At 40.4% G+C, this 21,099-nt stretch overlaps 1 protein-coding gene and 1 long non-coding RNA gene across 12 annotated transcripts in view; one reads left to right on the top strand and one right to left on the bottom strand.

The window, feature by feature from the left end:
* DLGAP1 (DLG associated protein 1) overlaps window positions 1-21,099 on the top strand; it is a 286,294-nt gene that overhangs the window by 166,285 nt on the left and 98,910 nt on the right. For 9 of the 11 annotated variants that reach the window (XM_083450106.1, XM_083450100.1, XM_083450104.1 and 6 more), the window contains one exon: window positions 13,194-14,216. In XM_083450106.1, the coding sequence (XP_083306232.1) occupies window positions 13,260-14,216 (957 nt within the window). In that variant the 5' untranslated portion in view covers window positions 13,194-13,259. Of the gene's footprint in view, window positions 1-12,681; window positions 12,833-13,193; window positions 14,217-14,784; window positions 15,149-21,099 lie in introns of those variants that run through there. The other 2 variants (XM_083450109.1, XM_083450101.1) reach the window with 2 other exon arrangements.
* Window positions 15,042-19,814, bottom strand: LOC310681996. Its single transcript, XR_014513707.1, has 2 exons — window positions 19,410-19,814; window positions 15,042-15,391 (listed from the first exon to the last, which is right to left on the bottom strand). It is a non-coding gene; the product is annotated as an uncharacterized lncRNA (long non-coding RNA).

Genomic DNA, 21,099 nt, shown 5'->3' with positions numbered 1-21,099 from the left:
AAACAAGAAGCCAAGGGAGAGTGTCCCTGCACTACTCAACATCCCACTTATAAAAGGGAATAACCTTGATAAGCCGCTGAGCAGGTTTGTGGAAACCTGTGTATCCTTCCATTTTGAAAAGTCCTATTGTCAATGCCCAGCAACACGTTACTTCTTTCATAGTTGTTTAACTTGTGTGTTTTGTAGAGCCTTTAAAGTACATGGCTTAATAAGAAATGCAGGCTGCATGTTTTATGTCAAGAGCATTAATGATAGCCAACTTAGATCTCAGCTAGATGTTGCATGCATCACAGGGATCAGTAGACCTCTGGTGAGTTGCCCACAAGGTTTAGTAGGATTCACATGTAGGTAAAACCTTAATCAAGTGAGTTTCTATGCTGTTTAATCTAATTATTTGGATTAAGAACAGGGAAATGCTATGTTTCTATGTAATAGCGCTGATTTACATGGTAAATTGTGGGAAATGATTTGGAAGGTAGATCATGAGGAATCTGATGTCCATAGCAAATATAATATTATTTACTCATTTCCAATAAACCTTTTTCCACTAAATTGGTTAGCGTGCACTTGAGAAGCCCATGTTAAATTTCCACTGGACTGAGCTAGAACAAATGAGAAATAGCAGCATGCTTATACTAGAACAGATTTATTTATTTTTACTACAGAACATCATTTTTCCATAATTTTAAACTACCATGTCTCATATAAACTGGAATTGTTTGGGTCTGACATTTTTATCCCGAAGTAGAAGAACTAGAGGATGCAAAGCATCAATCTATGTGTGCATCTGTCCCTGCAAACACACAAACATGAGCCTGGGTTTGGATGTAATGCCAAACCAAACCATGCCTTTATTCCTGGCTATGTGACAACAGTGAGAGTGGGAGAAGATTGAAGCACCCATTATTTTCAACCCATGCACTAGAATACTGCATGTACACCTTTAAACCATTATTAAGTTTAACTGTGTTTTGAAGTGATGGTGTGAATCAAGCCAAAAAACAAAAGCAGGGTTTGCATAGTTCAAAGCAATTAGAGTAAGGAGGTTAACATTTAAGAATGTTTGTGCATGTGTTACAAAGCAATTGACATTTGGATGCCTGGTCTGTTAATTCTGACTGCACATGTGCATAATCTCATAGAATGAGGAATCTCATTTGACATTCTGAGCTGGAGCAATTTGGGGGAGATGCATCTCAAATTTGTAATAGAGCCAAGCACTACAAGCTGGGTAAATTGATATTCCAAAGCAGGTAATGCAGAAACATCACTAGTGGCTATATGCTGACACTGTTATGAATGCAAGTGCATGCAGCCTGTGCTGCCACATATAACTTAGCAGCCCAACATAAAGAATGGTTGCCACTATTTTGCAGAGTGCATTGGATGGAAGGTTATTAACTGAAGCAGAAAGAAAGAAGGGAGGGAACCCTGGTCCAGTCTGTTTCTTTTTTAACACCAGGCTGATCAACAAAAATCAGCAGGTAAAGCATTCCATAGTACAGAGATAAGCACTGTTGCCTGTTAACATCTTACAGATCGAGTTGTTGTTGAAGGAGCAGAAGGAGAAGTCAGTAAAAAGACTGGCAAGCCTTATTAAGTGATACTGCACACACACACGCACACACACAGGCATGTATGCACACACATGCATGCACACACATATTCACGGGTTGATCTCCTGACTGTTGCATGGCTAGTCCAGAATAGAATACAGTGGTACCTCGGGTTACATACGCTTCAGGTTACAGACTCCGCTAACCCAGAAATAGTACCTCGGTTTAAGAACTTTGCTTCAGGATGAGAACAGAAATCGTGCTCTGGCGGCGTGGCGGCAGCAGCAGGAGGCCCCATTAGCTAAAGTGGTGCTTCAGGTTAAGAACAGTTTCAGGTTAAGAACAGACCTCTGGAACGAATTAAGTACTTAACCAGAGGTACCACTGTACTAGTCTCTCACGTGTGTGGTGGCTTTAATTCTTGCCAGGCAAAATCACTCAAGGAGTAGTGTGGATGGGGGACAATGGGGCAGTCCCAAGGTGAGAGAGCTTGGATGACTGCATTTGGCTACTGGGTCTGAGGTTCCCCATGCCTATTCTAGATGCTAAATTAAGACATTTTGATTCTCTCAAGCAGTTCCAATGAAATGACTTCTTCAGATCCGATGGGAAAGGAAACTATATTTTAAACACTTCGTTTGCATCATTTATTCTGCTGTCCGATGTGGTTTTGAGGTTGTGAATTTTTAAAGTGTTTTTGTTTTCAATGTGGTTTTAATGTAAATGTATCTTATTGTAATTTCTTATTGTGAATCTCCTTGGGATAATTTATATATTAAATAAATGATATTACAATCCAGTGCAAATGAGTATGGAGTTCAGTATTTCTGTAGAGCTTCATCACTGCTCTCTGTGGGGCTGTTAGCAGGAAATTAGTAATTTCGTAAACCAGGCCAGAAGGGAACTAGTCTAAGAAACAGCTAACAAAAGGGCTGATAAGCCAGTATAAGCAAAAGCTGCCTTAAAACTAACCAAATGGGAAGACCACTTGCTAAATGAAGGCTGCAGCCCGCAGTGCCCATTTCTAAAGAGTAAGCTGTATTGAACCAAATGGGACTAACTTCTAAGGAAACCTGCTTAGGCCTTCATCCATGGAGATGGGCATTATGAAATTGTTATGGGAAATACAGTGCTATATTAAATGTGCATGGAACCACAGTACTAATTCCATTTCTGAGAGCTGGATGCAAAAAGGCAATTATCAGAAGTGGTAAAGTACACAGAGCTCATGCTTAACATGTGCAAGGTCCTGGGTTCAATCCCTGGCATCTCCAGTTAGGCCTGGGAGAACCCCTGGGGAACGTCTCCCATTTAGTGACACTAAGTGAAGTTGACTAAGGATGGGGGAGAAATTAAAGCTAAATTTATCAAATTTGTACTTTTCTAAACAATGTGAGAACCACGCTTACCCAAATTTTGCAATTGGCCAGGCCATGTTTACAGAAATAGACATGTTAGGCAAAAATGTCCCCAATAATCATTGAAAATAACATACAAAATGCATTACATTAAACAGAAGTTGCTTACATAAATGTGTCCATTAGTCAATGTATTAAGAGAAATTTGCACTAAAATGCCGAAGAGTTTTTATGAGGATTTTAAAAAAAAAATTCACAAATTGCTGCAAAAATGTGGAAATTTGAATTTAAGAATGGAAAACTGAGAAACTAAGAGAACTGAAATTGGCAGATCCATGCATCACTAAGTTGGACCAGTTTTCTGACTGTGCATGAAGCATCTTCTTGCATACCAAAGGGTCCTAGTGTGAAAAGGACCCTTATTGTTTGAAGACTATAAATTATTATACTATTGCCTCAATATGTTATTTTCATGTACAATGTTACAACATTTTAAAAGGAGGACTGATTAAATATGATAACATTCAGGTTCAAACTAACAAGATCTGTAAAGCAGCAAGATTTAGGCACCTGATTAAGAATGTGAGAAGGGGGCTGAAGTAATTTATACTTTTTTGCTGTAGTTCTAATCCTTGAATCCCAAAACTATGCAAATGTAGTATTGTTGAGAGCATATTGCCTAAAATCCATCTGACAGCTTTGATAAACAGTCTTGGGTTAAATGAAATATTCAACAGCCTCCTGTTATCATCTGCTGTTATTCACTATTGCTAGTCTCTTGGGCAATAAAAATTGTTTCATTTTATTACAGTGGAAGTAATTATATTTGCCAGTCTTAGATGACTTTTGCTAAAACAGTAATATTCAACTATCAGAGTAACTTTCAGATCCTGATGAAAGATGGAGAGGATCATTTAGCAGCTAGACAAAATCCTCCAGTAAATATTCCTGGAATGAAAACCTATGGCAAATGTTGTTTAAAGTTGAGCTTGTTGGAAAGTAATAAATGGCTTTATCTCCTTTCCTGCTCTCTCCAATATTCTGTACTGCAGGTTACAAAAGAAACATGAGAAACATAAATAAACCCTCTAGATAAGTCAGGTGTAAAGAATACTCAGAAGCTTCTGAGGTTCAGTGGCACTGGTGTCAGGAAGAAAGATTAGAAGAACGGCTTCTTTATTAAAGTTAGATTTGTGCCATTGATCATGACCAGGTCGACAAGACATTAAAGACCATAGTAACTGCTCCAGAGATGATGGAGAGAAAGATGGAGAGCTAGAGAAAGCTCTTGCAAGGCATTTTATTTTTTTAAAAAATAGCTAATAGAATATTTTCAAAAACAATAATTTGGCTCATTGTCTTTTCATATTAAGCTGAATGCTTCTGTCTTTACTGCATCGTCTTTACTTCTAGAGAAATACCTGCTAGATCAGTTTGTAAACTTCAGCATTTGTGGGGATTTATAATCAACCAAGGTTGATTGCAGTATATTACTTATTATGTGTTTGTTCAACAGATTTATATCCTACTTTTCAGTATAAAACTTCCCAGGTGAGAAATGCCCCAGGAGATGCAAGATGTTGCTACCACAAGGAACCGATCTACTAAAATAATAAATTAAAAGTGAGCCCAAAAAAGCAGCAGTAAGAAGGGGAATGGGAAAGCATGATACAACAGGAATCAAACAGATCTTAAATAAGAATACATCAGCTATTTAAAGCTGGGGACAGATAGACATGACTTTTCCTAACTTGTAAGTGTACTTTTGGCGATATAGAGTTAATTCCTCACTCTGGACATTCCTAGCCTAACAGCACTGTGACTCTAAGGTTTCAGTTATTCCTACCAAGTTTTATGGGGCAGAGTAATAAATAGGTTGCAGTCTGACACACAACTGAGAGGGAGTAAAATCTGTTTCTTGCTCTGGGCATTAGGTAAAATCAGGGGCATGTCATGATTATAATCCTATCCCATTATGTTCCTTAATGCATACCTTTATTTTCTATAATACCGTTTAATGATTGTCATTCATATATATGGGGGAAAGTGAAGTACTATACTATACTGTGGACTATGTGGTTTAATGTGCAATACTCGTCCACACTTCTACCACTAAGGAACCACCCCTCCCATGTGTATGGCACCACCTAATTCACCCTTAATTGTGTGTGTGTGTGTGTGTGTGTGTGTGTAGGGGTAGAGGTAGTAATTGAGCAATATGATTTCTGTCTTAGAATAGTGGGAAAATAGAATAGGGCAAATTTGGGAAAATGGGCCATGCTTCACCCATTGCGGTGTCTTTATTGATGATTTCCTGCATTGCAAAGGGTTGAACTAGATGCCCCTTGGGGTCCTTTCCAACTCTACAATTCTTTGATTCTATGAATAGCAGGGAGTACAGCTAATGATGTTTGTTTTATCCTTTGGGGGATGCAGAAGTAAGATCGTTGGAGAGGTGTATATGAATGTGTTGGGGAAAGGCCTGAAACTTTTCACTTCTCTCCTTTTAACCCATTTTAACATAACTTAGCTGACTTAACATAACATGTGAGAAACAGTTGCTGGATTATGCTGTATGACACATTGCACCAAGACTACGCAGCTTGAAGTGTTCTTACTTGCCCTAGAACTTTTAAGATGGGATAGGCTAAAATTTGGCATGTGGGTGGTGCTGTGGGTTAAACCACAGAGCCTAGGACTTGCCAATCAGAAGGCAAGTTGCTCGGTCCCTGCTCCTGCCAACCTAGCAGTTCGAAAGCACATCAAAGTGCAAGTAGAAAAATAGATACCGCTCTGGCGGGATGGTAAACGGCGTTTCCGTGCGCTGCTCTGGTTCGCCAGAAGCGGCTTAGTCATGCTAACCACATGATCCGGAAGCTGTACGCCGGCTCCCTCGGCCAGTAAAGCGAGATGAGCGCCGCAACCCCAGAATCGGCCACAACTGGGCCTAATGGTCAGGGATCCCTATACCCTTACCTTAAACTAAAACTTAAGGAGATCTTAAATTAAAAAAAAATGACTCTCGTCCACATGCCTGCTGATAAGAGCTATCTGCTTCAGATTATGCTGTAAACAAATTTGTTGAAGTGTTCTTAATAGCATTTCTTGCATTAGCTGTATAGCTGTATTGCCTGTAATAGGAGATGGTAAATAGCCCTGCATCTGCCTCCCTAAATTAGAAGGGCTTGACTCAAACATGATTGGGTAATTTGATCTGGAACTTGAAGCAGCTCTTGGTGAAGAGTTAATAAATTCATTACTTTCAATGTATAGCTGTAATTCTTTTCTAGGGCATCATTATTTTCACTATCCCCAGCAGAACATCCTTGAATATAATCTGTATCTAGGTCTAATTTTACTTTGATCTTGTGAAGCAAAAAAGAATTTACACAGAAGTAGCATCTGACACATTTTCCAGTCTTTTTAAGGTAGCAATTGGCTCCTTATTGCTCAGATCATCATCAAGGATGATCTCACTCAGCAGAGGCAAGCTGGAGAAAATAAACTATACCTTTGGTATAGTCCCATTGGTATCGGTGGGGCTGTGAAGTTTCTGGGGTCCCCTTGGGCCTGTCTCTAGGGGGTCATTCAGGTCAATCGCTGAGCTACCCTGCTAAGCCCAGGCATCCTTTAAAATTCATTCTGCCACCACCAATTGACTTAGAGAGAGCACCAGGACTCTCCTGTTACATTTTTACATCCAGAGAGGCAGGATATGTGTGGTGAGATAGAACTACAGTAGAATCCACCCAGACAGTTAAAAATATACATTGCTTTTGTTATTTAATCTATACCCCATCTTTCTATCAAACTACACAAAGCAAAGATTCCTGGGCTTCCGGGCATTTACCCAGGGTTCGGGTTTCACCACAATGTGGTGTCTTATGATATTTGGTTTGTTTACACACATGTGCAACGTGAGCCTACAATGGAGGGGTTTACAGCATTAACACCCCAGAAGGGTCTTGTTTCTCCCAGAGCCAAAGCCTGGAATTCAGACAGAACTCAAATGTTGCTCTCAAGCATTGCTCTTACTCTCTCTCCATCTTCCAACTTTACTTCTAGGTCACATCACTGAGGGACAGTGCCTCATCCATTTGCCATCTCGCACCAAGAACCATAATCCCCCATCACCTCACCAGAAAGCTAGTTTGGCTATTTCCAGGAAACAGAAGGCTCGATTAGATTTTAACACACCCCCCCCCCAAAAAAAAACCCCTCATAATACTGTTCCTCTTTATTTGCTAAAACTGTGTTTCCCAATTGTCCATGAGTAGTTTCACTAATTTTATTAATGATATTTCCTTAATTAAGCAGTAATTAATGAACTGAACAATGGAGGATATTATTTTTATGTAAAGTCCAGACAGGCAGTCCAGGGGGCTAGTTTGTCCACTGTCCTACATTAGCGGAATTGTAGCTGTATGTATTGTTTATATAGATAGTTTTCATTTGCTCTTCAGCTCTTCTACTGCAAGAGCCCTTTGACAGTCATCTGTAATAAGGCAGTCCCTGCCCTTGGGCTTACAAGGGGAAAGGGATAGGGAGGGAAGAGGAAGAAAGAAAGCTCAGGCGCCAGTTCTTAAAGTCACTATTCTTATAACGACCAGTTGGGATGGAAACAGTTCAGGTGGTCTGATGAAATGGCCAGGTGTCGGTAGTAGTAGTGGTAGTGAAGACAAAAATAAAATGATTTTTAAAGCAAATTATTTGATCAATGAATGTTTCCCTTTTTCATTCACAAATAGATCACAAGAAAATTTCTTATTCATTATTCCAAATTATTCACAGTTTCTATTATTTCCATAAGTGATCTATTTCATTGAAAGCTTTCCAAGCTTTGAATACCAATCATTTTGATGTGACATATGAGTCATATGTTATGCAGCACTCTTTGTTACCTAACAAAAAGTGACACCCGGCTCTAGGACAAAGTTAGTTTCCATAAACGTATTTCATATTTTCCTCCTTTTAATGCACACGAATTTATGCAGTGTACATTTAATTGGAACTTTCCTGAAAAGCAAACATAAAGAGGACATACAAACAGTACTGGGGGGAGAGAGGGATATTGTTTGTTCTGGAAAATCGTTGTGCTCAGACAAATTAAGGGGTTTTCTGATTAAGCAGCTGACATTAAAATACACACGGAAAGGCTTTGGCTTTAGACATACCTCTTTTAAGTTTTTGAAATAATAATACTGTAGATTTAGATGGGGGAAGAGGATGGTGGAAGGAAGACCTGTCTACCTGCAGTGGCTGTGTTGATTGTTTCAAAAGCATTCCTGCAAATGATCCAAAGTGCCACAAATTGTGTTACATCCATGTTCAGAAAATTGTTCAGCTCTCCTTTCCTATGGGAGACCCTGAAAAGTACCCTGTGAAGTCAATGGCCCTCTCTAGAGAAACATTCCAAGACACCGACCAGCATGCATGTGCAAAACTGCTTTCCACTTGTGAAAAAGGCTGAATCCTTGCTAATATGTAGCAGGACCCAGTTAAGTCACTCTCCTGAGTGATGATCTATCAGGGCCCTTGGGGGTATTGGCTGTCAGTACAACTGCTAGAGGTGAGTAGTGCAGGCGTTCACAGGTCATGTTTTAGTGGTAGTAGCCAAGGTGCCAGAGGCAGGAAACGTAGTCAAAGACATCAAGGTCCCAAAGCAGCAACCAAAGTTCCAAAAGCAAGTGACAAGGTCCAGTGCTGGCAAACACATGGCCTGGGCTGAAACAGGAATCCATAGGGTAACAAGTGAGACAGCAGCTGCATGAGGTCAGCAGGGCCTTATTTGATCCCCACAGCTGGGTTGACAAGCTGTAGTAGTAAAGCTTCCTGCCATTACCAAGGTGATTATGCAGAGCAGCAGGAATCAGGACAGGAGCTCCTTCTGTCTGCAAGGTACCCTCTTGCTGTAGAGAGGAAGGCACCTGAGCCAACGTTGCTGTGCCAGGAAAATCCCAATTGGCTTGACAGCTGGTCAGTGTAGGTGGACTCTTCACGCCTTTACTTCTGCTAAAAGACTGTTACTGATTGACTGGAAAGATAATACTATGGTCCCCTTTGATCCATGGACTAATAATAATAATAATACACTGCCCATCTGACTGGGTTGCCCATGTAACAACTCTTACAAGATAGGATCGGGTTGCTTTTAGAAACAGATTGTGTATGGATAAATACAGGAATGCATTTATAAAAATCACGACTTGTTAATAATTATATACTCACCGGAATAATAGCATTAAATATATACCTATACACTGCTATGTTTCTAGTAAAAGAGCTGCCGGAACTCACCCTTGTTCTCTTTGAATGGCAATGGTGCCCACTTGAGAGGGGCCAGAACTGAGTTCCAGTGAACGCCGACTGAAACAAAAGCCCTGTACTTATATATTGTATTCTATTACAGTTTCAAGCACCTTTTTCTTTTGGGGATTCTTTTTTTAAAAATTATTTCGTTTTATTTGTTCACTGAAAATTTTCAATAAAATATAAATATATTTTGTGTGTATGTGTGTGTGTGTGTGTGTGTGTGTACATACACAGTCAGTTCAGAAACCAAATAGCTTTGAATGCATGGAGTACAGTTTGTCATCAGGCACAGGCTGCATGTTGCCTCTGTACTGAACGTACCTTTTTGTTACGTACTGCACAGAAGGAAATTATCCAAAATTATGTAATGTGCTGCATTGTAATGAATATGTTACTTTTTATAGCCAGTCTGCGCCCCCTTTCTGTGACAGTATTAATGTGATAGAATAGCATAGGAAGTTACTGTATAGCATCGGTTCATCTAGCTGAATCCTGTCTACACTGACTGGCCGCAGCTATCAGGAACTGGAGGCAGGGGTCTTTAAAAGCCCTACCGGGAAATTTCAGAATCTTCCACATGCCTAGCATGTGCTCTACAACTGAGCTATGGCCCATCACCATGGCACCCGGAATGACAACACTGGCCTCTGTCCCTCTTTCCTTCCCTCCCTCCTCTGATGCCCTCTCACATCTCTGCCTCCCAAAGGCTTGCACAGCTGTTAATTGCAGCAGCCCTGGCTCTAAGCTCTGCTGGCGAATGGTGCCTCAGGGAGGCACCTCTCTTTGGGGCAGAGGGGGCCGCTTGGAGACCAGGGATGGTAGCAGCAGCTGCCCAGAGAACTCCCAAGGAGAGCAGAAAGGAGAGGAGGCTGAGGGAACACTCCATAAGGGAGGGTGTTGGAAAAAGGGTGAGAGGCTCCCAGCTCTGAGGGCAAGGGGTGCTGCAGAAAGAATGTAGTTAGTTAAGGGAGCCATGGACTTTAAAAGGTTTAAAACCTCTGCAATATCACATGCCTTCTGTTTTGTTTTTTGTCTGAATGAGGCTGGCCATAATCTGGCAGAATAGATCAAGCAGCAGTGCAGCACATTATTTCCTGTAGCAAAGTCAGGTTAAATCTTTCCCCAATCTCATTCACACTGAGCTGTGTGGGCCGTTGGAGCATCTTTAGCTCATGTTTTGTAAGTGAATCGATTATATATTTAGCTGTTCATCTGTTCTTTGCATAATGACAGGAAAATCATGTTCACAGTAACTTTAAAGTACTTTGGGTGGTCTTGCAGCCCTTTCCAAAACGTGCTCCTGAATGAATGTCAGACCTTCACCTACATCTTGCATGAAATCTGTGCTACAAGGAAACTGGAGGGTTATTCAGGTTTTCATTCCCTCTAAGGACATGGTAAGGGTTCACAGAATAAGGGTACCAAAGTGGCCTGAGACTGTATAACTGTATTTTTTGGAATTATGTCGTTCCTCCAAGGGAGCACTAGATATTAACAATGAAGAGCAAACAAAATCATGCAATAGCAAACACATATACGTATAACTATTCTTATACCAAGATTATTGACTATAAATGGCCTTTTGGTCTGGCATTTTCATAAAGATCAATCTGTGTGCATGTCAAATCAGTAGGAGTTCAATTATTACAATCCACCATTTTCATGAATCATTTTAGTGCTCCCCCCCCCTTTTTTCCTTTTTTTTTTTAAAAAAAGACTGCTGTCATGGTAGCTGTATGCTGAATTGATTAAACATTGCTCTAAGTGTGCTGGCATGTCTCAGAGACCTAGTGCTGCTTCAGTACTTACAGACCTTGAAGTGGTGTTTGGATGTGACTCAGATTAATTGTGTGTTAGAAGACGGCTCCTGCAGTGTCTGCAATCTTAGTGACACTCTCTGTTAAGGATTAATTTATCATTAGCTAAAGTGATCCTACAACATGCTGAGTTAGAAGTCAATGGGACTACTTGTACTCTAAATCATATTCATATTCTGTAGTGCTCTGCAAAAGGAAAAGACAGACGCCCATGCCTTGTTAGCTGTTCATACATTTGGACCCGGAACCAAAAAACTGAACAGAATGGGACTAGCCTTGACAGTATAAAAACAGTGCTATCTTTTGCATGACTATTCATAATTAAATCCAACTGAGTTCAATGGGACTTACTCTCAGCTAAGGGTTTATAGGATTGCAGCCAAAACGATTCAGATTCCACTTCTCTTGGAATCAGAACTGTTCCTCAGCATAATATGGAATGTGTGGAATTCATTCTGCCAGTGCCAGGACTTCTGCTTGCTCAATGGATTGATCTGCCCTCTCTTCCTCCCATGCACCCTCCTGGGGGTTCTCCTAACCTTCAAAAGTGGCTTTGGGGAAGAAGAAGCAGGGGGAGCCCTGTCTGCTAGCAGAAACCCTTGCAATGGCTTCTGCTTGCAGAATAGGGGAGCTGAATCCAGCCCCATGTTTCCAAAAGAACTCGTAAAGTTGTAAAACACTGCCTTGGACTAGATGACCCTTGGGGTCTCTTGCAGCTCTGCAATTCTATACAATTCTGTGGCTCTTATTTGGATAAAGCACTGAGTTCAACTTGATTGTATGTTCCAAATGCTATTCACTGTAAAATACTTTTTTTTAGCTTACTTGGCAATATGTCTTGTAAAAAGCAGAGAACCACACATTCTACAGTTATTAAGACAGGCATTAAAGACTGGAAAAATAATTTTGAGTAGGTTATATTTTAGCTCCTGAGGCATACTTCTTTCTGTAAGCTAATGATGTTCTAGTCTTAGATATATTTACCTTCAATTCCAATTTCAGTGGACCTTATTTCCAAATAAATATACCAAGGCATATGTTGCTATCATGAGAAAATATAAAATTTAGGAGTAAGTAAATAAAACATTTCAGAAGCAAATAACTGACTGTTTGGAAATATCACTGTACAGTCTTGGTTCAATCCAATTTTATCCCATAATATTTAAAGGTTGAACTAGATGTTCAATGAGACTTCAGCGTGTTCAGTTTTCTCTGTATAGTGCCTTTGTGATCTGCAAACCTGATACACTGCACTGTGCTATAATCCTCCTGGCACCAGACACTCCTAGGGTCTAGACATCCTACAGCCAAACAACCACCTCTAACTCTACTGTGACCTGTGGCAGAAGTCAGAATTCCATGTAGCCAAAGAGTCACAAGATTCTGGTGCTACCTTGGAAGTCAGGAACCGTTGTGACTCTCTCAGCTAGTCACCATAGTACCAATGTTTGTTGCACAGCCACTAGGTTCATGTGTTGACCCAGAGTTCAAGTATGCCTATGGCTTCATAGGAATTAGCTCCCTAGGCTGGGGTTAGCAGGAGGAAGCAGGAAGGAGACATCAGCACAGCATTGCCATTTGTTGTCAGTGTTCTCAGTCCCCAAATTTCTATTAGGGGATTGTGTTTTAGTGATTAAACTATAACAAAGACATAGCTTTGTAATAAGGGTGACAACTGAGTGTAACAGGCATTTCAAGTGTCTCCTAGCATGGGGTTCAAAAGCGTGCTCTGCAGATGCTCTTTGTTAGGAGCTCCTGCCCGCCCATACATTCCCACTCTGCTCCAAAGGTGACCATCTCAAAATATATGTATGACTTATGAATAAATCCCAGGAATATACATTTTTAACACGTTGTATCCACTTGTGGCATGACTTTGTATTCATTTGGACTGTTTCTACCTTACCTACTAACTGAAGCACAACACAGCATTCAATGGGTCAGATCAGATTACGTTAGTTTCAGTTAAGTTCCACTGAAATGAATGTGAAAATTTAGTAGCGACTAACATAAGTCTCATTGATTTCAATAGGAACTATGTGTGACTTAGTCTGGAGCCAGCCATTCAGTAGTAGCAACAATTATAATAACCCAAAACCAAATGTGCATTACCAAACCTTTTCACATTTTTTTGTTCTCCATTTTTCTAGGTCTTTCATGATGATCTTTGAGTAACATAAGCATATTCAGATGACTCTGGGACATTTTCCACTTCAATGATGAAAGGATTATCTAGCAGCCGCAGCCACCATCATGGGGTTGCCTGTGAACCAGCATGTGACTCTCTGGTACATCACTCTGACAGGAAGCCATATTTGTTAAATCCTGTGGAACATCATCCTGCAGATCACTCTTACTACACTCAGAGGAACTCTTTTCAGGGAGAATGTGTGGTTCCCTACAATGATCAGATTGCTAGCAGCACGTTCCCTCGGAGACATTACAATTCCCATAACGAGCTTAAAGATGAGTGTGCTTTGGTGCCTCACGGAACAGCCGGTAAAAGTAATCGCATTCCTGCCAATCTTTTGGACCAGTTTGAAAGGCAGCTTCCTCTAAATCGAGATGGCTACCATACTTTACAGTACAAAAGGACTGCTGTAGAACATCGTAGCGATAGTCCAGGGAGGATCCGTCATTTGGTTCACTCTGTTCAAAAGCTTTTCACAAAGTCTCATTCTCTCGAAGGCCCATCAAAAGGAAGCATCAATGGAGGCAAATCAAGCCCAGAGGAGACACAGACTATGAGGTATGGCAAACGTAGCAAGAGCAAAGACCGGCGGTCAGAAGGAAAATCCAGGTCAAATGCTTCAGGATGGTGGAGCTCGGATGACAACCTAGACAATGATGTTTGCATTTACCATGGACCAAGTGGGGTTATGACTATGGGGAGGTGCCCTGACCGTTCTGCTTCTCAGTACTTTATGGAAGCCTACAACACTCTCAGTGAACATGCGGTGAAGCCTTCCAGAAGCAATAATGATGTCAAATGTTCCACTTGTGCAAACCTGCCAGTAAATCTGGATGCTCAGTTAATGAAAAAAAGCTCTTGGTCCTCTACACTGACGGTGAGCAGAGCCCGTGAGGTTTACCAAAAGGCTTCCATGAACATGGACCAGACAGTGGTGAAAGCAGAGACTTGTCAACAAGAGCGGTCTTGCCAGTATCTTCAGGTACTGTATGTGTTGTTGCTTGCATTACTTACATTGCCTCTGATTCCAAATATGCCTTACACTGAGATGAGACTCCAAATGGGGAGATGAAGGTGGGAGTTAATGCAAATTATGAATAAATCTGCATTTTGGTTGCTAAGAGTCAGTGTTAAAAAGAATGGCTACAATGAGGAACTGGTTCACTTTCTTAACATGTGAAAAGAACAAGAGCTTTCTGAATAATTGGGGGGGATTAAAAAGGCACTCAAGACATACAATAAGGCACAGCAGGGTCACAAGGGAGCTAGAGGTAGTAAGCTTTCATTTAGCATTACAATCTCAATGAACCTGATATTACCAGAACAGACATTCATTAGCTTCTATAATCTTAGGATTTGCCTTCATTTTATTATTTTGTGATGAAAACTGGAGCTCCTTGGAACACTTAGTAATGCAATTCTGTTTTGTACACTATGAACCAACCTACTATCCATTTTTGTCACATACAGAAAACCCTTACGAAATAATTACATGAAGTGACCAGATTGGTGTATCTAGCTGTTATTCCTTTAAAAAAGAGAAAGCTCTGACTGGTGGGGGGGGGGGATGCAAAGTTGAAAGACTGAAATTATTGAATGTTCCGATTATACTCTTTAAGAGTACATCACTGACTCCCTCACAAGCTGTTTGCAGTTAATAAAGCGTCACTATTTTTCACCAGTATTGTATCTTTAAATGTCAAGAATCAGATGTCTGCTCTTGGAGCTATCATACTGCCGGTTAATTTTTGTGGCAAGAACGTGGATCAGAAAATTAACACAGTTTCAGGCTTGCAAGATCTGTGGATTGCTTTTTATGAATTTTATTTTGAAGCAGAAATGGCACATCTGACTGTGCATGGACAGTGGAATAATGTCAAGCAAAGAAGAGAAAAGACCATGAGGAAAAAAGAGGTTTGATCCAAGATATCCTTATTGTTGTTGTTGTTGTTTAAAAAATAGTGAATGATTGCTCTGCTGTTCGGTTTTCCTGCTATTTAGTTCTATTTCTATGCATCATATGTTGCAGGGTAGTTTTCTTTTGTGCTCAGCTTTATGGGGTATTTTGGATGAGTCTAGAGTCAGGTAGAGGAGAGGATTCTACTGTCCTCTGAAGATGTCCAGCTTAGTTGAAACCCAGGTGACCTACAAATGAATCTGGGGTACCAAGTCTTTAATTAGTTCTGCTTTTAATATATAATTTGAACACCAGTTTATATCCAAAATTAAGAATTACCGTATTTCACGTAATAATGCATGTATCTCTCTGTTCATACAGAATTCCTGTACATTAAAAAGTAAATATGAATGCTTCCCTGCACATATCTCTGTGTTCATATAGGATTCCTATACATTAAAAAGTGGAAATTTAAGGGGATGTACTTGAAGGTAGCAAAATAATGGTACTGTAGCAGGGGAGGGCGATGTTTTGGATGTCAGGTCAGAAGAAGATTGTAAGACTCTTGTTGTTTTTTATTAGCTCTCTAACAGCAGGCGCTTGGCACTTAAATAACTCTTGACCCAATATGTGACCAGGTGGTGGGAAAAGAAGTGAAAAAATTATACCAGCTTCATCTTTGCACGAGCCCTTCCACAGGGACTTTCCAGATAATATTTGACAAGAATAGACTTGTGAAGTAGAATTAGAGGGCATTATCGGTGTCTGCATGGATAAATGTCCATCAGTCCTCTAAAGCATTATTCAGAATGGCTAAGTATACTCTTACATATTTATAATGCTATGTCTACCTTGACTTCAATTAGCACTTGCCAAATTTGAAACAAATCACCATAATGTTGATATATTAAGATTGTTTTTTAAAAAGAAACAAATAAATACCCTGAATGTGATTAATACTATTACAAATGCTACTAAATCCTGAATTTCAGCCAAATAAAAATGCCAAATTGAAGAGTCGTTACAGGAGCATAGTTCACCCCCAATTCTTTAAAAAGCTATACAAACGTAAAGTGTGCAAACTTAAAAACTCATGCATCGCTCATCCTCTGGAAGGTGCCATGTGTACAGTGATGATGAAGCATAGGTGATGGCAATGGGTTGTTATCAACTAAGTTTTCCTCTCAGTAGTCCTATTGAAATTAATGGACCTAACCTAGTTCATTAATTTATGTGGGTCTACTCTGAGTTTTTAATGTTTGATTGTTTATATGTGTGTTGGAAGCCACTCAGAGTGGCTGAGGCAACCCAGCCAGATAGGCAGGGTATAAATGTTGTTGTTGTTGTTAACTTAGTTGAATGCCATCCAGTGCTTAGGTAAAATGTGTTGATCAATGAGAATTATTAATTTTTCAAACAATACGTAATTCACCTGGAGGGGCGTAACATCTAAACTGGATAACTTTTCAGCACAATGCAAAACAGTGAATCAATTTAAAAGTTTAAGAGGGTGTGACCTCTTGTTTAGGGCAAAAACCAAGAAGCTAGTTCTGATATTCAGTTGGTGGATGTCTTTAGTAGAAATTACAGAAATCACTGCATTACACTCAAAGTTTAATCTGCTTTCCATGTTGTGTACAATCAAAAATGCAAATAATTAGGCAGACTTAAGATCTGAACACTTTTACCTTTGGCTAAAGCAATGTGTCATACCAACAATGCTTGATAGTACAGTCCTAAATGCATCTATTCTGAAGTATCGTATTTACAGAAATCTAAAGTGCCGTCAAACTTCATGTGCACCTCAAATTTCAAAACCTTGAAACCAAAAAAAGTATTTGCTGGTGAATGTAAATGCACCATCAAATCTGATGCACATCCTAATTTTCGTGACATCATTTGGCCAAAATAGATGCACATTACATTTGAGTAAATATGTTAAGTCCCAATATGTGCAATGCAAAACTTACTTCCTAGTAAGAGTGAATAGGAATGCAACCTTAGAATCTAAAATAAAGAGAGAAAAAGAATTGTGTGTGCTTATGTGTGTATTGTTCATCTCTGATAAATCTTCTAGTCGGTGGAGGCTCACCCACTGGACTTGCTGGGGCACAGCCCTCCCACTGAAAATGTCAAGCAATTTTTGAAAAAATCCTTTTCAAAATCTCAAAGCCACACACTCTTATTTGCTTTTGATTTTATTTATAAAAATATTTATATACCGCTATTCTTAAAAAAAAATCAGAGTAGTTAACAACAGTTAGACATAAATAAATACATAAATAAAAATCAGAAATCAACTAACTATTATGAGAAGATTTATTGTTCATTACCTGCATAAGCCTGGCAGAATAGAAAAGAATTCAGCAAGCACCTAAAACTTGAAACTTGCTGAATCTCTATTAGCAGAACATTCCACAGAACACTAAAGGCTTAATTTCTTGTTGTTGTCAAATGAGCCTAACCAATTCAGGGAATGACCAATGGTGCTCCTGTAGATGATATTGGTGATTGAGCTGAGTTATAAGGGTTCAGACAATCCCTGTGTTACCCTGGATCTAAGTTGTTTGGAGCTTTTTAAGTTAATACAAGGAGCTTGGACCTTGCTTTGTAGTAGATGGGCAGCCAGTGCAGATGTTTTAACAATGGTGTCACATGTTGTTGGCAGCAGGCCCCCCGACCACTTCACTCTGCAGCAACTGGAGCTTCTGAACTAGGCCCAAGGGCAGCCCCACATAGAACATATTTGCCTAATTCACTTAGACTACATTGGTTCTAAGCATGCTCAGAGTGGTTTCCCTGATCTCATAGGTAATCAAAGAAGCAACAGGGAGCGGTTCCTACTTTTAGGAACGTTATTAATTCTGTTTAGGGGGGGGGGTGACCCTGCTAGCAAGCAACTGTGAGTCCCTTTCCAAAATCTGTTTTTCTGAATCATTTTGCATTTATTTGTTTTTTAATTGAGGAATTAGAAGGCACAATAGTGGATGGCTTGTGTGTATGCTGCAGTAGACTCTATATAAACCATTTCCCTGCATTCACTCAATAAGAACTGCTGGGTGAGGCAGGGCAGGTAGATCTGAATCGTGAGCAATTCCAGGGTACTTTCCTAGAGTATTTCCAGAAAACTTGTGTGGATCTGCTCAGGGGCGTCGCAAGGAGGGTGCAAGGGTTGTAGTCCACCCTGGGTGTCATACCAGGGGGGAGATCTACCCCTGGGCAGATCAGTGTGACAGCACTCGCACCCCCTGCGGGTGGATTGTCATGATTGGCACGATTGTCATGGTGAAAATCCACCCACTGATTGTGTAAATACACCTGGAGATCAACCTGGCACCCCACGGAGGTGCACCCTGGCTGACAGTGCCGCATGCCAGGCGTATTTGCATGGTCAGTGGGCAGATGTTCACGATGACGATTGTGAAAATCCACCTGTTGGGGATGTGAGCGCCACCCGCTGTATGGTGCCACCCCTGTGCCATCTGTATGGGTGCTGCGTGTGCAGCAGTTTGCACCACCCCTATGGACGGTTTGTCCCGCAGTGGGTGCCGGAGAGGCTTCCTCCACCACTGGATCTGCTTCAAAGAAACCCCTTCCCTAGCTTTAATTTGGTATATTTTGGGATGAAAAAAAATGCTGCCACTATTATTTCTAGCTGGATTTTTGTGAGTTTGTTAGTGAATTTCCACAACGAAAAATTTGGGCCCTTTGGCTGTCTAGATATCGCTTCCCCAAATCCTTCCCCAAACCTGGAAGATATTCTCCCTCATCTGAGACATAACAGAGGCTGATTATGAGAAGTCTGGGGTAATGTACTCTGAAGATGAACACAGATTATTGCTTCATGTTTTCAGAACTGCACCATGCATTGCAAATATGTTCTGCTGTGCTTTGGCTCAGATGAAACAATCACTTTTTTGTCTATTGGTTGGAACACTTTGTTCTCTTAATTTAAAGGGAAAACATGATTTTTATAATGAAAAGTTGATTTTAAAAAAATCAGGGGGATGGGACAGAAGCAAGTTTTCCTAACATTAAAAAAGATGTTTTTTAACGATTGTGTAGGTATAAACAATACATGAATTAAAAAATGTATGCCATGTTGTATGGCTTAATTTCTAAATAAAAAGTATCATATGGTGTCAGTGTTATATAAAAATTATACTTAGCCCTCCCTACATGGAAGCTCTTCTTCCATTCATAGATGTGAGGAGATAGTGACACTCTACACGTGAGTAATGGTACAGTTTTCTAAATAAGTACTATACAGGTTATTACCATGATGATATAATAGCTGGGTAGGGTAATCTCTTGCAATTCTTCTGATTTTAACTTTCTGGTGTGCTCCTCAGTCTTCTTCACATGCCTGTCACCGTTGCTGCTTTGGCTTTAGCCTGTCCCTGTCCCTGTCCCTCCTTCCGCCTTCATAGCCTCTTCTTGAGTCCCTTGCCAGTGCTCTTCATAGTCCACCAAAGTCTGTTCAACTGACCCCAAACAATTCAGAACCTGGCCTTATATACTGTTCAGCTAGGATGTTCCAGCCAATCAATTTGTTTCTGAAAGAATTCTAAGCCATTGTTATGGACCAATAGATGTGAATGGAACGTTCACCAAATGACCAGTCATAAACTGACGTTTGGCTGGTACAGCTCTTACATAAACAAAAGCCAAGCATGTATACTACAGCCGTCCCCTTGGCAACAGGGAGCAACTGTGACAGTTTACCTTGAATATTTTGTATTTTACGTGTATTTTATAATGCTGCTTTGTGTCAAATGTCTTTTGAAAAGCAACTTATGAATCTGTTCAATAAATACTCTGTTGCAGCCAGGGGTCAGGGAACTGCCTCAGAATATGGCCTCTTGCTTTAATATAAGAACTTGCTAGTCTGACCATATCAAACTGGTGTTAAAAGTTTATTACTGGCTTCCAAACAAATCTTCCATACAAAGGACCATACAAATCTCTTGGTTAGTTAAAAACCTTTTCTGGGGTCTTGCTTCAGGTGTTCCTGAGCTGAGAAGGCTGGCAACCAAAGATGTGTGTTGGCCACGTATGAAACGTTCATTTATTCCCGGCTTGTGTTTGTTTTTGGTCCCCTATTCTAAGCCACGAAATTAAAAGACGCCTGCTTCTTGGGAGAAAAGCAATGACAAACCTAGACAGCATCTTAAAAAGTAGAGACATCACCTTGCCAACAAAGGCCCGTATAGTAAAAGCTAAGGTTTTCCCAGTAGTGATGTATGGAAGTGAAAGCTAGACCATAAAGAAGGCTGATCTCCGGAGAATTGATGCTTTTGAATTATGGTGCTGGAGGAGACTCTTGAGAGTCCCATGGACTGCAAGAAGATCAAACCTATCCATTCTTAAGGAAATCAGCCCTGAGTGCTCACTGGAAGGACAGATCCTGAAGCTGAGGCTCCAATACTTTGGCCACCTCATGAGAAGAGAAGACTCCCTGGAAAAGACCCTGATGTTGGGAAAGATGGAGGGCACAAGGAGAAGGGGACGACAGAGGACAAGATGGTTGGATAGTGTTCTCGAAGCTACCAGCATGAGTTTGACCAAACTGCGGGAGGCAGTGGAAGACAGGAGTGACTGGCGTGCTCTGGTCCATGGGGTCATGAAGAGTCGGACACGACTAAACGACAACATTCTATTTTTCCAAACACTTTTCCCTCCTGTCGTTGCTATCTTAACTTTGAAATGTGGCTTTTATAATGTTCAGTATGTGGACTTAGTGGTTATAAACCACTCTGAAGACTTGGCAGGGAAAAGCTATATATTAATAATTTAAAGAAATAAGTATAATGGTGTCTCCCAATTATATGAATATCAGAAACTCCTACCAGGAAAAGTAAAGTGTTGACATTTGCGGATAATATTGCTGTGGAACAAATCCCATCAGTTACCTCTATCACTTCATTATCTAAGCCACTGACAGGAGCACTATGGTGGGGAGAAGGTC

This window comes from Podarcis tiliguerta (genome assembly GCF_965153285.1).
Source record: "Podarcis tiliguerta genome assembly, chromosome: 7".
NCBI classification, from domain to species: Eukaryota; Metazoa; Chordata; class Lepidosauria; order Squamata; family Lacertidae; genus Podarcis; species Podarcis tiliguerta.
This window is presented reverse-complemented; position numbering and strand designations above follow the sequence as displayed.